At 33.8% G+C, this 13,527-nt stretch overlaps 2 protein-coding genes across 2 annotated transcripts; both read left to right on the top strand.

Annotated features, from left to right (window-relative positions):
• Positions 1–10,604: 10,604 nt before the first annotated feature.
• Positions 10,605–11,153, top strand: LOC140177547 (uncharacterized). The gene has a single exon (XM_072210668.1). The coding sequence runs from the start codon at positions 10,605–10,607 to the stop codon at positions 11,151–11,153; it is 549 nt and encodes a 182-aa protein (XP_072066769.1).
• A 57-nt stretch (positions 11,154–11,210) lies between these two features.
• On the top strand, positions 11,211–12,093 carry LOC140177546 (uncharacterized). Its single transcript, XM_072210667.1, has 2 exons — positions 11,211–11,275; positions 11,376–12,093. Exons 1-2 carry the CDS (start codon positions 11,211–11,213, stop codon positions 12,091–12,093), a joined length of 783 nt encoding a protein of 260 aa, XP_072066768.1.
• Positions 12,094–13,527: the final 1,434 nt, after the last annotated feature.

The raw sequence follows: 13,527 nt of genomic DNA, 5'->3' as shown, positions 1-13,527 counted from the left end.
ACTCCACACGCTGCCCTTCAGGTACCACCTGCGCTTGCAGTGCTCGTTCCATAGCCTGAAACCATGTATCGGCTTCAGTCGGACTAGTGGTTCCCTTGAACTTAGGTGGATTAACCTTCAAAAAGTTTGCCAGTGTCATCGGGCCCTGAACTCCACCTCCGTCATTACCATGGTTGTTCATCTGTTGATCAAGAGCCTCAGCAGTGGCTTGCATAGCAGCAGCCATGTTCTCCAACGCAGTCATAAAGTTCACCGGGTCATTAGGGTTATTCTCCGGCGCACGAGCATTAGTACGACCACTCCCACGGCCTCTACCGCGTCCACGAGGCGCCATCTGGTCCCTATACACACCAAACAATCGATATTAAGTTGATCAGTCTCAATATCGGAAGTCTAGTGCTTCAAAGTCCCAAATGCATGCTCATGAATGTTTATGCCAATTATATCAAGCAGATATACTAACAGCACATAACACACACACAGAGAATGCACAGAAGCATAGTCAGTCCATTCCTCAGGCTCTACAGGAACGAACTGCTCTGATACCATAATGTAACACCCTACCATACAGAGACTTATGCTTAAGTCATAATTCAGAGATGGCAAGGTATTACGACCTCTAAAACAAAAATTTAGTACGTATAGTAGTATGAATAATTGATTATAACTAGGAGCCTTTATAGAAAAAAGGGGTAAACAAAAACCGTAACTCGAACACGCAACACTCCGATCGATAACGTAACGAACAAGGATAAGCTAGCGCAAGATCATATATATAAAGAGTGTCAAAAACGGGAATATCAAGACTCAAAATCTGGCTGCGAAGATAACCGGTCCGAGCATAGCAATATATACATATAATAAAATAAGGAAAACCCCAAGGAAAACCCAAAGGGACACAACTACAGAAACCTATTCTCCAAAATCTCCCATAAGAGGAGTCATCATAATTTGTATTATTTAATGGAGATAAAAGTATCTAAACAAGATATATAAACCAAAACAGAGTCCCGAGAACAAAGGATCTTCGCTAAATCCAGAAGTCTCCAGCATGCCTCAACGAGAAGCCTCGCGTCCTGCATCTGAAAACCACAAAATCCGCATGGGTGAGAACCAGAGGTCCCCAGCATGGTAACAGCTTCCACATATATAATACATAATAATAGAGGAAAGCCAAAGGCAATCCTAGAACTTCCTCCAGATAATATCAAAGCTTATAAACAAGCTAAACCGTAAGTGGCAACTGACTAAAGATTCTTCAGTCTAACTAATACTTCCCTTTCCAATTCCTTCAGACCTCCCAACCACCAGCAGGAGTATAATATAGCAAACACATTTATATCAGACAAGAGATTTACAAATAGGAACAGATAGGGCATTTAGACAATTAGCAAGTAATATGCAGTCAAATAGGCAATCTCAAACAATTCATGTAGTATGCTTATGATGCATGCCTGTCCCTAGTAGCTGATGATATCATCTGTCGGTTATAGAGCCAACCCGACAAGTCCTGGTAGCTAGCCATTGGACTGTCCCTCTGTCGTGCATCCCCAACTCGAGTTATACTAATCATAAACTTGATCATAATCATGATCCATATCCATCACCCTCACTGGTGAATATTTATCCATCACCATCACTGGTGAATATTTATGGGGGCGAGCTCATCCGGGCCTTTCACAGTGCCCGGCCACACTTACGACATTGGGTTAACAGAGCTTCGAGTCTCAACCTGGAGCACATGGTGGCTAGCCATTGCTACTACCCAGGGAAACCCTCATCTCCAATGGTGGAAGTGCAAACATTCACAATTCAATCAACAGCATATATGCATTTATACTTGGCCATAAACATGGCTCCGCCGTAACACGGCAATAATCTAACCATCCGACTCACGGTTAAATCCATAACCAGCCAATTCATTAACAATTACGGCCCTTCGGCCCATGGCACAACAAGCACTTCCACCGCCATCCTCCGCATCTCACATAATCATCTTTGATCCTCAATGATCATTCATTTTTTCCCTTGCTTCACTTGCAAGTTACCACATTCACTAGCCCTTTTCCTCATGCTAGGCATATCATAAGGATTCAAGACATAAGTGGTGAGATCGGAGGCTTAGAAGTATGAAATTTGGCTTTTAAAACTCAAAAATCAACTTTGGGATGAAAACAGGTCCACGCGTACGCGCACGCGTGGATGGCCTTAAAACTCATCGACGCGCAAGCGTCATACGCGCGAACGCGTGGGTTGAAAAATATCCAAACGGCGCGCACGCGTCAGCCACGCGTACGCGTGGGTACTCTTGCGCCCCAGGTACAAAACTGGCACAACTTTGGCACAACTCTCGGGAAAATGGCTGGGCATTGGGTGCAGCACATTCGGCGCGCCCGCGCACATCACGCGCACGCGTGGATGGCGCTTCCTGAAAGAACAGCGCGTACGCGCCAAGTGCGCCTACGCGCGAGGGTCATTCTGCTAAAAATTTTCTAAGTTAAAAATTGCAGAATTCACAGATTCAACCCCCAATCTTCCGACGGTCATAACTCTCTCATTTTAAATCATTTTTCACCCGTTCTTCGAACGGCATGGACATCCCGGATCCAATTTCATTTCTAAATAGATTTGGCACAAATCAGAGATCTGTAGTCCAAGTTATGTCCCGTCAAGTATGCCCAAAAACCATGTTTTCATTCAAAACCACAAAGTGCCATTTTCAAAACAAGCCACTTTCAACTCTTTTCAAAATCAATCAAATCATGCCAATTTCAACCCTTCTCTTTGAAATCATTCAAGATGTACCAAAATCAACAACAAGCCATCCTCAACTCACACATTGACATTTTACCAAAATTCCCAAAACCACATCCAACCATTTTAACACTTTTCTATCAAATGGCTAAAGGACAAACACAATATCATGTCATACATCCTTCCTCGTCCCAATTTCCAACAATACCATTTCCAATCAACAATCATTATACATAATCAACATCATACTCACCATCAACATGGTACCACCCACCAATTCAACCTTAATCATCCATCAAGCATATATCACAACATGCATTTCTCATATATCACACAATCAAGGCATCAATATTCATAATCACATATATGAACACATCATATATCTCAACCATTCAACAACACCAACAATTCAATGCCTATCTTAGGGCCTCTAGCCTAAGTATTTCCTACCACATTACATATTAGATACGGGAAACCGAAACCATACCTTAGCCGATTTCCCAAGCTCAACCGGAGCACTTCCAAACCACTTGTCCACAAGCTCTCAAGGTATCAACACCTCCAAGAACAGATTTTATCACACAAAACCCCCTTTCAAGCTTTCCAAAATCACCAATCAAGCTCCAATATTCACATATACACAACCTAAGCCACAATCATCATATCCATACACAACATCTCAATACCCAAATATCATAAAATCAATAAATTACACTAGGGTTGAGAATCTTACCACACCCAAGGTCCAAGGAGACAAGATTAACCTTCTCCTTCAAGAGAGTTGGGTCCTATAACATCAAAGAACCCAAAATCTCAACATTTTTGCTTATGAAACACGAAATCAAGGGCTGGAATTTCGAACAGTAAAACGTGGCTTACCTCAAGATTGATTGTATGGGTTTTGTAGAGCTCTCCGCGGTGAACGCGTGGCCGCAAACGGTGCGGCGATCGGAGCTCTAGATCAAAAGTTATGGTGGTTTGAAGATCAAGTGAGAGAAAGAACTTGAGAGAGTGTTCTTCCCTCCATAGCCTCCATTTTCAGCGTGTTTAGTGTGTTGTGAGGAGAGAGAGTGCTGAAAACTAGGGTTTTGGTTTAGTTTAGTTGGGCCAAGGGCCCATTTTGGGTCCGGTTGGACCGGTTTGGCCCGTTCGGTCCAATTTTGGTCCGATTTTTATAAAATTGGTACCGAAATTCTCGTCTCAATCTCCTCTATCACATTTAGCCATAAAAATAACATTTTTGGCTTTCTAGAATAAATTCTCATTTATGGGTTAATTAGCCATTAATTAACCGGGTCTTACAACGTCCTCTATGTTTATTATTTTTTTATCATCAAGGAAAGAATTTACCCCACGACAGAGTATCAAACTGCTTCACCATCAACCCACGACATATTTTAAAACTGAAAAAAAAACTGCTACTACTACGTACTCACTTTAAGAACTAACTCACTGTTCACCTTCAGTCATATTTAAGAGAATTAAATTACTCTTTCCCTTTCAATCTTGGTGTCACAAAAGTTTTTTTTCTCTGCATAGTATTGTTATCTTTCTGACAAATAGAGATGGAAACTTCACGAAATCAACAGCCACGTCAACGTCGACCCACTTGGACAGATTATGCTAGGCGAAGAAGACATAATATAACCGAAGAATAAAGACAACAATACCTAGCTAGAAGACGTGCAAGTTATCGGGAGATGATTCGACAAGGAAAACAAATTGCCATACCAACTGATACAACTCCAATTCCAAACACTGGTGGAGGTACCCAATTAACTACAAACATAGGGGTTGCCAGATTGACTACAATTAGACAAATGACCAGATCTACCACCTATCAATAATTTGTTATAGGTAACACAATAACTAAATTTAATTTTTTTTTGGTTATGAATTGAATTAGTTCTTACTAATTATATTTTACATTTCAAAAATACAGGAATGGAAGCACATGACACTAGAACTGCCACAGGTAACAGAAATCAAAATAACATACACAAAATTAATCAAATTAATATTACTATACATAGTTTAGTATCTAAAATATATATCACGAAATTATACATACATTACAGTGTCTTTTTAATCAAACAACACATCAATCATATATGAAATTATAAAGTTAACATTATAAATTTGGTATTCAACCTTTTCAAACATCATTCATCCTTAGAAATAATTTAAAAAAAAATTAATGATAAAAAAATAATAATATTTTTTTAATATATTTCATTTTTATCTTACAATATAATATATAACGTAATATATAATATTTACATATTTATATTTATATTAAAAAAGAATAAAAAATAATGTCATGTAAGACTAACGAGAAAAGTACTCTTATATTAAAATTTATAATAATGATTTTATAATCAAAAATAAAATTTATATATTAAAGTAATGAATCAATATAACATTAAATTTTTTAACAACACTTTAATTTACTTTTTTTAAATTCTTTATGTTCTCATATTTTAGAGCTTTGGTAATGATATATATTTCTAAAAAATTAAAAATAAAATTAGGATATTACTTACATACAAATATAATGGTTAAAAAAATTACAAGAACTATCTATACCAATATATAATAGGAATACACATGTTTAGTATCCTATTCTTTTTTTTCTCTTTTGTCCCTGTTTCTTTTTTATTAAAAAAAATGGGTTACCCACGACAGAATTTAAAAACTGAATCACTTCTAAAGCAGAAAACTGACACTACGTACTCAGGAAACATGATAGTATTTTAAAATTAAATTTATTAATTATATATTTTTTTATAATTTTTCATAATATTTTTTTAAAATTATTAAAAAATAAATAATTAATATAAATAACATTATACTATAATCATAATAATCATATAAGTAAAATTACGTCAACAAATACCAATATATAATGGGGATACATAGGTTTAGTATCCAGTTCTTTTTTTCCCTTTTGTCCCTGTTTCTTTTTTATTAAAAAAAAGGGTTTACCCACGACAGAATTTAAAACTGAACCACTTCTAATAAAGAATACGTACTCCGGATACATGATATATTTTAAAATTAAATCTATTAATTATATTTTTATCTTTAATTTTTCATGATATTTTTAAAAAATTATTAAAATATAAATAATATAAATAATTAATATAAATAACGTTATACTATAATCATAATATAATGATGTAAATAAAATTACGTCAACAAAATATAAATTATTTATTATTTTTTATCAATATTTTTTATACATAATAGCTCATAATACAATAGTATATAAGTGATCAATATATTATTATAGTACAATAACTGATAGTATATAAAATATAATTATTTTATTAATAATTATTTCAATGGGACAATAGTTATTAACTAAAGTCATTGGAATAATTAAATCTACAACACATGATTTACATATTTTTTATGTCTAATATTTATTTTTTTTAAAAATTATATATAAAAGTGTACTCATTAATCAATTATGTACCAATATATAATATAATGAACTATACATAACGGTTAAAAAAATTACAAGAGTTATTATTTTTTATCCCCTAAAATTTAAAAAAGCACTGCATAAATAAAGATTAATTCCTTTTATTATCAACGTAAACACAAAAAAACAACAATACATTACAGTATAACAAATAAATTATTTTTAAAACATATCGTTGTATTCTTAATTGTTTTAATTGATAAAATACTCATCATATCATCAATTTATGGTAACAAATTAAAAAAAAAAATTTAAAATATCTCAAACATTAATGGACGAGATTCAAACCTTTGAAAAAAAACACCATAAAAAAATTATAATAGAAGCATAGAAAAAATTATTTGTATTATAATAAAGAAACATAAATCAATTCTAATATAATTAAAGTTACCAATATTTTGTTTCACGCAATCAAAGTTAACTAATATTATGATAACTAATTATTCTCTTATGAGTTTAATTTATGCTTATTTTCTATATTACTCTTTAAAAATATAGGTACGGAAATACATAGTAACGGAGCTGGTCCAAGTAATAGATCTCCTGGTTAGTATCTTTATATGCTTTAAACATGTAAACACATTGATATAGGTTATTTTGTCTCCACATTAAATCTTCTTAACGTAGAATATTAAAAAAATTAACCAACTTAATTAACACGCTTTATTTTATTGCTAAGCACTAAGTTTTTTTATTAATTCTAAAATATTTAAAGTTACCGATTTTTTGTTTCACGAAATCAAAATTAACTAATATAATATATTATAATTAATTCTTCTCTTATTAGTTTAATTTATGTTTATTTTTCTATATTGCTCTTTAAAAATATAGGTACAGAAATACATGATAATGGAACTGGTCCAAGTAATAGATCACTTGGTTAGTATCTTCATATGCTTTAAACATGTAAATACATCGATATAAGTTATTTTTTCTGCACATTAAATCTTCTTAACGTAGAATATTAACAAAATTAACCAACTTAATTAACACGCTTTATTTTATTGCTAAGCGCTAATTTTTTTTTTTCAAAAAAGTATATAACATTTAAAAATTGCACATTTTTTAAATATAGGTGTACGTCGAGACACCATTACTAATTCAATTCCTCAACCAATTACTTCTTATGATCCAACTACAAACAATACTAGAAGCCATGCAAATATGAATGGTGAGTACTCTATTTATATTTTTAATATTTTATCATCATCGTATAATAATCATTTAAAACATTTATTATATTGACTAAATATAACATTTTATTAATATACATTACTATATAAAATGTGTTTGGTTAAACTTATTGTATTATTATACTTATTAGTTATCATAATAACAAATGAATTTTTGTTATTATAGATTATCTGTATTGCTTTTTAAATTATGCTTACTATATATTGTAAACAAAATCCTGAATTTAATAAAAAAATTTAAAATAAATACTTAATAAATAAAACATTTAAAATAGTTGAAGCATTCATGAAACTAATAATAATAAGAATAACTTTATAATAAAATCTTCATAACAGCATATATCTTTCAAAATTAAAGAAAAAAACTGAACAAAAAAAATTAAACACAAAAACAACAATTAACAGATACTACAAAAATATTGATGTCCTATCTCATGTATTTAAAAATAAACTGTATAAATTATATGGGTCCTTTTTATTATAAAGTTATTAACAAATTAAGCATTTAATAAATGGTAAAATTTACTAATGGCACAATGTATCTGATTTCTTAAAATAAAAAACTAAATATTATATTAAAAGTTACAAGTCAATAAGTAACTAAATAATGTAGACTTGAAATTAAAAACATAGATAATGGTGTTTACATTCTTATGAGCTACAAAAAAATTTTTTAATGAATCACTTATTTAAGTACTAACTAAAAAAATGCTACTACAATTGTTATACAATAGCAAAAACCATGAGACACAAAATATTATTTAGTGATGAAAAATAAATTTTAACATCATTACCGTAACTACGGAATAAACCTTGATGATAACAAGATTATTAAATTAAAATTTAATAATATAGAAAATATTATTAACATAAGCACCAACTGAAATACCAAAATAAAAGTACACTATGCATGTATACCATAAAAAATATTTATGCAATTTTAATGGACAAAATTTTTACTGTATTGTTAATTTATCATAAAAATTTTAAAAAATATAATTAAATTATTACAAATTACTGGGCGACATTCAAAACTTTCATAAAATTGAAAAGCAAACAAAAACACAATAGAATCATTTTATTTTAAAAATATTCTTTGTATATTTCAATATAACTCAGAATAAAAATTTGCTCTATTAAATATATATTTAACCTCATATATTACCTAGAACTACAAACCTTGACAATCTTATATGAGCTTAGGCAACAGAAAAATCTAGAAAAAGATCACTACATCTTTAAAAATTACGCTTATTTTCAAAAAACAAACCTCAATTGAGAAGTTGTATACATATTCTTTGTTCACTCTTAATTTCACTATCTAAAATAATATGAAATAATTAATGAATTCTACCCGAGTACCTAACCAACAATTATTGGCACATGTAGGAAAAGAAATCTATAACATAATATTTTAATATTCCTATGCGAGTGCAGAAATTAGACACCGTATCCGAACATCCCACAATTGTGCTCGAAATTTTCAAGAGAATACAACAATACTTCAAACTACATTACCTCCTACAAGGACATGTACACACTGTAATGCACGTCTGTTTCACCATGAAACATTTGACATGTGCTGCAATGGAGGAAAAGTCTCTTTATCCCAAGTAAATGCTCCTCGGAAATTACTTGAAATCTTCTTAGACCCTTCTGCGGAAGGAAACCATTTCAGGAAACACATTTGTGGTTACAATCATGTTTTTTCATTCACTTCGTGTGGTGTACACATAGACGAACAATTCGTGCTCAAGGATCAATGTACCACAGTATAGGAGGATTTCATCCAGATCAAGGGGCGCGGCCACGCTTCTTGCAACTGTATATATATGATACTGAGCACGAGTTACAAAATAGGATGCTGGAGAACACCCAACTGCATGAAAGTTTGGTTTTGAAGCTACAACAATTGTTGCACCGATGTAATCCTTTTATCCATGTATTCCGCCAGCTTGCACAATGACTAAATGTGCAAGAGTGTAGTTTGGTGATCAGAGAGCGACCTGCTAATCAACCACAATACAGTCTCTCAACTGCTTCACAAGTAGCAGCCATAATAGTCGGTGATGACATTGAAACAATGGTGCGCGGACGAGATATCAAGGTTCAAACTCATGCTGGTAACCTCAGAAGGATTCAGGAGTTTGTTGGGTATTATGATCCATTACAATATCCTCTTCTTTTTCCATTTGGAACCCATGGATGGGATATAAATACTCGAACTCAACGTGGAAACAAAGTATCATGCCGGACATATTATAGCTATATGCTCCAGGTACAAACTCCTATATTTGCTATATCATTTATAGAATTCTGTAGATGATAGTTTGTACCAATACATCATTTCATAATTTCTAACAATTTTTTATAATCCTCGATATTCGTAGATCTGCCCCAATGATCACTCAACAGCTTTGCAAGCGGGGCGACTTCTTCAACAATATGTTGTTGACAACTATGTGAAAATGGAAACAGGCAAGTTAAGATGGGTTCGACAAAGACAAAAGGAACTTCGAGCTGAACTGTATCAAGGCTTACAAGATGCTTTGCACATAGGAGAGAATAATGCAGATAATTATTCAATTTAATAGCCACACGATTGATCATTATGTGTTCCTGAATTTAAACTTTAAAACTAATAATACTTTTCTCTAAAATTGGTTTTAGAAAATGTTGGAAGAAGAACGATATTACCATCGTCGTTCGTGGGCAGTCGTCGAGACATGACTCAACGGTACGAGGATGGAATGGCTATTGTTCTTAAAGAAGGAAAACCGGATATCTTTCTAACTATGACATGCAATCCATCATGGTCAGAAATAGCTTCAGAACTCAGTCCTACTCAAACTCCACAAGATCGTCCGGATCTAACAACTAGAATTTTCAGAGCCAAGTTCGAACAATTAAAGCAGGATATTATTACCAAAGGTGTATTGGAAAAGGTGAAAAGTTATATTTATGTCACCGAGTTTCAGAAAAGAGGATTGCCACACGTACATATGTTGCTAATCTTAGAAAACAATGACAAGTTAAGTGATCCTGACCAATATGATAGTTTGGTCTGAGCGAAAATACCATGTAAAGAAATAGAACCACACTTACATGAGGCAGTGCTAAGGCATATGGTCCATGATCCTTGCGAAACACTAAATCAATCTTCACCGTGCATGAAGAATGGTCAATGTAAACGCAACTACCCAAAAGAGTTCGTACCAGAGACACGACGAGGTGATGACTCATATCCTCAATATAGGAGGCGATTTGATACACCAGTCCCTATCAACCAAAATGTCACAATTGACAATAGATGGGTGGTTCCGTACAACCCTTGGCTACTACTGAAGTATGATTGCCATATCAATGTAGAGATATGTAGCAGTATCAAGAGCATAAAATATCTATACAAGTATTGCTATAAGGGACCAGACCGTGTGGCAATGGAGGTTCACAGAAGTTCTCATTATGATGAGGTGCAACAGTTTATTGATGCAAGATGGATTGCCGCTCCAGAGGCATGCTGGAGGATATTTCGATTCAACCTTTACCGAATGTACCCATCAGTTAAGAGGTTGCAAGTTCATTTGCCAAATCGACATCAAGTGAGCTTTTATGAGCACCAAACTATTGCTGAAATAGTTAATAATGACTATTTCTCAAGAACAATGCTCACTGAATTCTTTGCACTTAATCGGGCCGATGACCAACAATCTAGCTAGGCATCTTTTGTATAGGGAAATCCCAGAATATTACAGTTGGCACAACAAGGAAAAAGAATGGCGTCGACGCAGGTCACAAAAGAGAGCTATCGGTCGGATCTATACCGTTTCGCCAATAGAAGGTGAAAAATTCTATTTGCGTATTCTGTTGTCAAATGTAAGAGGTCCAACTGGTTGGGATGATTTGCTAACAGTCGATGGTGTCCAATATTCGTCCTTCAGGCAATCCGCTCAGCATCGAGGACTGTTGGAGAGTGATAGTAGTATAAGATCATGTTTGGTTGAGGCATCCATTTTAAGAATGCCATGTGCTTTAAGAAGGTTGTTTGCCACCATTTTAATTTTTTGTGAGCCAACAGATGTAAGAAGTCTGTGGGATGAGTTTCTTTCATGTATGGTGGATGATTACGCATCAACAAGCACTACAACCTGCAATGGGGTGACAAATTGTTTGCTCAGGGATTTAAATGACATTCTCCTACAGCATGGAAAACATATTGCACAATACGATTTACCAGCTCTAACCTCGGACAACGACAATGACAACTTCATGCCTAGAATTATTCAAGAAGAAATGTCCATCAAAGTTCCTCGAGAAGACCTGTGTTCTATAGAAAGATTGAATCATGACCAGTCTGCAGCTTTCAGGTGCATTATGAATACAATTGATAGAAGAGAAAGTGGAGTGTTCTTCGTTGATGGACCAGGAGGAGCAGGTAAGACATTTTTTTACAGAGCTATAATTGCAGACTTAAGAAGTAAAGGGCATATTGTCCTGGTAACTGCGTCCTCAGGAATAGCTGCAACTTTACTACCTGGTGGTCGAACAGCTCATTCTGGATTTAAGATCCCAATCAATGTAGAGCCATCCTCCACGTGCAATATGAGTAAACAATCTGATCTCGCAAAATTGATTAGGCAGACGACAGCGATAATTTGAGATGAAGCGCCAATGGCTAATAAAGAGACAATGGAATCATTGGACCGTACACTGCAAGACATCTTAGAAAACAATAATCCATTTGGAGGGAAGGTGATGGTTATGGGAGGGGATTTTCGCCAAGTACTACCTGTTGTGCCGAAAGGAAGTAAGTCGCAAATGATTTCAGCTTCTATTGTTAAATCACATTTGTGGCCATTCACCAAAATTCTCCAATTGCGACAAAATATGCGATCTCTTAATGATCGTGATTTTGCGGAGTATCTTATGCGCATAGGGGATGGAGTTGAGCCTACCATATGTGAAGACTTGGTACAAATAGAAGCACACATGGCAATACCATGGGAAGGTGAGGCATCATTACACAAATTAATAAAAGAAACCTTTCCAAATTTGCAATCTCATGGGTGGGATGCATCTTATATGGTGGAGAGAGCGATATTGACACCCAAGAATCATGATGTGCAACAGCTTAATGATTTAGTCATTAACCAATTTCTGGGAGACGAACGAATTTTAGCATCCTTTGATGAAGTAGAAGGAGATACAAATAATCTGTATCAACAAGAATATCTTAACTCGATCTCCACGGGTGGATTGCCACCTCATATGTTGAAGGTAAAAAAGGTGCTCCTCTGATGCTACTAAGAAACATAGATCCTAAGGCAGGCTTATGCAATGGCACAAGGCTACTGTGTCGAGAAACTTTTCAAAACATGTTAGACGTGGAAATCTTAACAGGGCATCACTCTGGAAAAAGAGCTTTTCTGCCTCGGATAAAACACAAAACAACTGAGAACTCAGGATTACCCTTTGTGCTTATTAGAAAGCAACTTCCTGTAAGGTTGAGTTTTGACTTAACGATAAATAAATCACAAGGGCAAACTATCCCTAAGGTATGGATCTATCTCCCTAAACATGTGTTCAGCCATGGTCAATTATACGTTGCTCTATCTCGAAGTGTTTCTCAGTCAACCACAAAAATCTTAGTCAAAGAAGGAACAATAGATGGAAAAAGAGGACAATTCACAAAGAATGTGGTGTTCAAAGAAATTTTGTTACCTTCACCTCAAGTAATTTATGTGCTTGGCAAATACGTGAGCCTTTTTACAAGTATAATCCGTGTATTATGTAATTTTATCATTACAATATCAACATTGGAGTAGATAGTTTTGTTCATTAATTTCAATAACTAACGACTAAGATTTTTAACAGATAAATTGATATCAAGAGAGCTCATTAGCATATTCAAAGAGATAAGCGAAAGGAACTGGAACCTCTACTTTACCCAACAGGTATGCACCAACTACGATTCACATAAATTATAAAAATTAATAAACATACATCCTTAAAATATATCATTATTGATTTTTTAAGAAATTATAGTTTGGAATGTTTATATTTACTTTGAAAAAAATTTAAAATTTGATTTCT

The sequence above is a fragment of the Arachis hypogaea genome, chromosome 13 (genome assembly GCF_003086295.3).
Source record: "Arachis hypogaea cultivar Tifrunner chromosome 13, arahy.Tifrunner.gnm2.J5K5, whole genome shotgun sequence".
Classification (NCBI taxonomy): Eukaryota; Viridiplantae; Streptophyta; class Magnoliopsida; order Fabales; family Fabaceae; genus Arachis; species Arachis hypogaea.
The sequence above is the reverse complement of the archived record's forward strand: the minus strand, read 5'-3'. Positions and strand labels throughout refer to the sequence as shown.

Coding starts and splice junctions, on each gene's coding strand:
- LOC140177546 (XM_072210667.1), top strand. CDS start 11,211: ATGGCGTCGACGCAGGTCACAAAAGAGAGCTATCGGTCGGATCTATAC. Junction 11,276..11,375: donor TACCGTTTCGCCAATAGAAG/GTGAAAAATTCT, acceptor TTCGTCCTTCAG/GCAATCCGCTCAGCATCGAG.
- LOC140177547 (XM_072210668.1), top strand. CDS start 10,605: ATGAAGAATGGTCAATGTAAACGCAACTACCCAAAAGAGTTCGTACCA.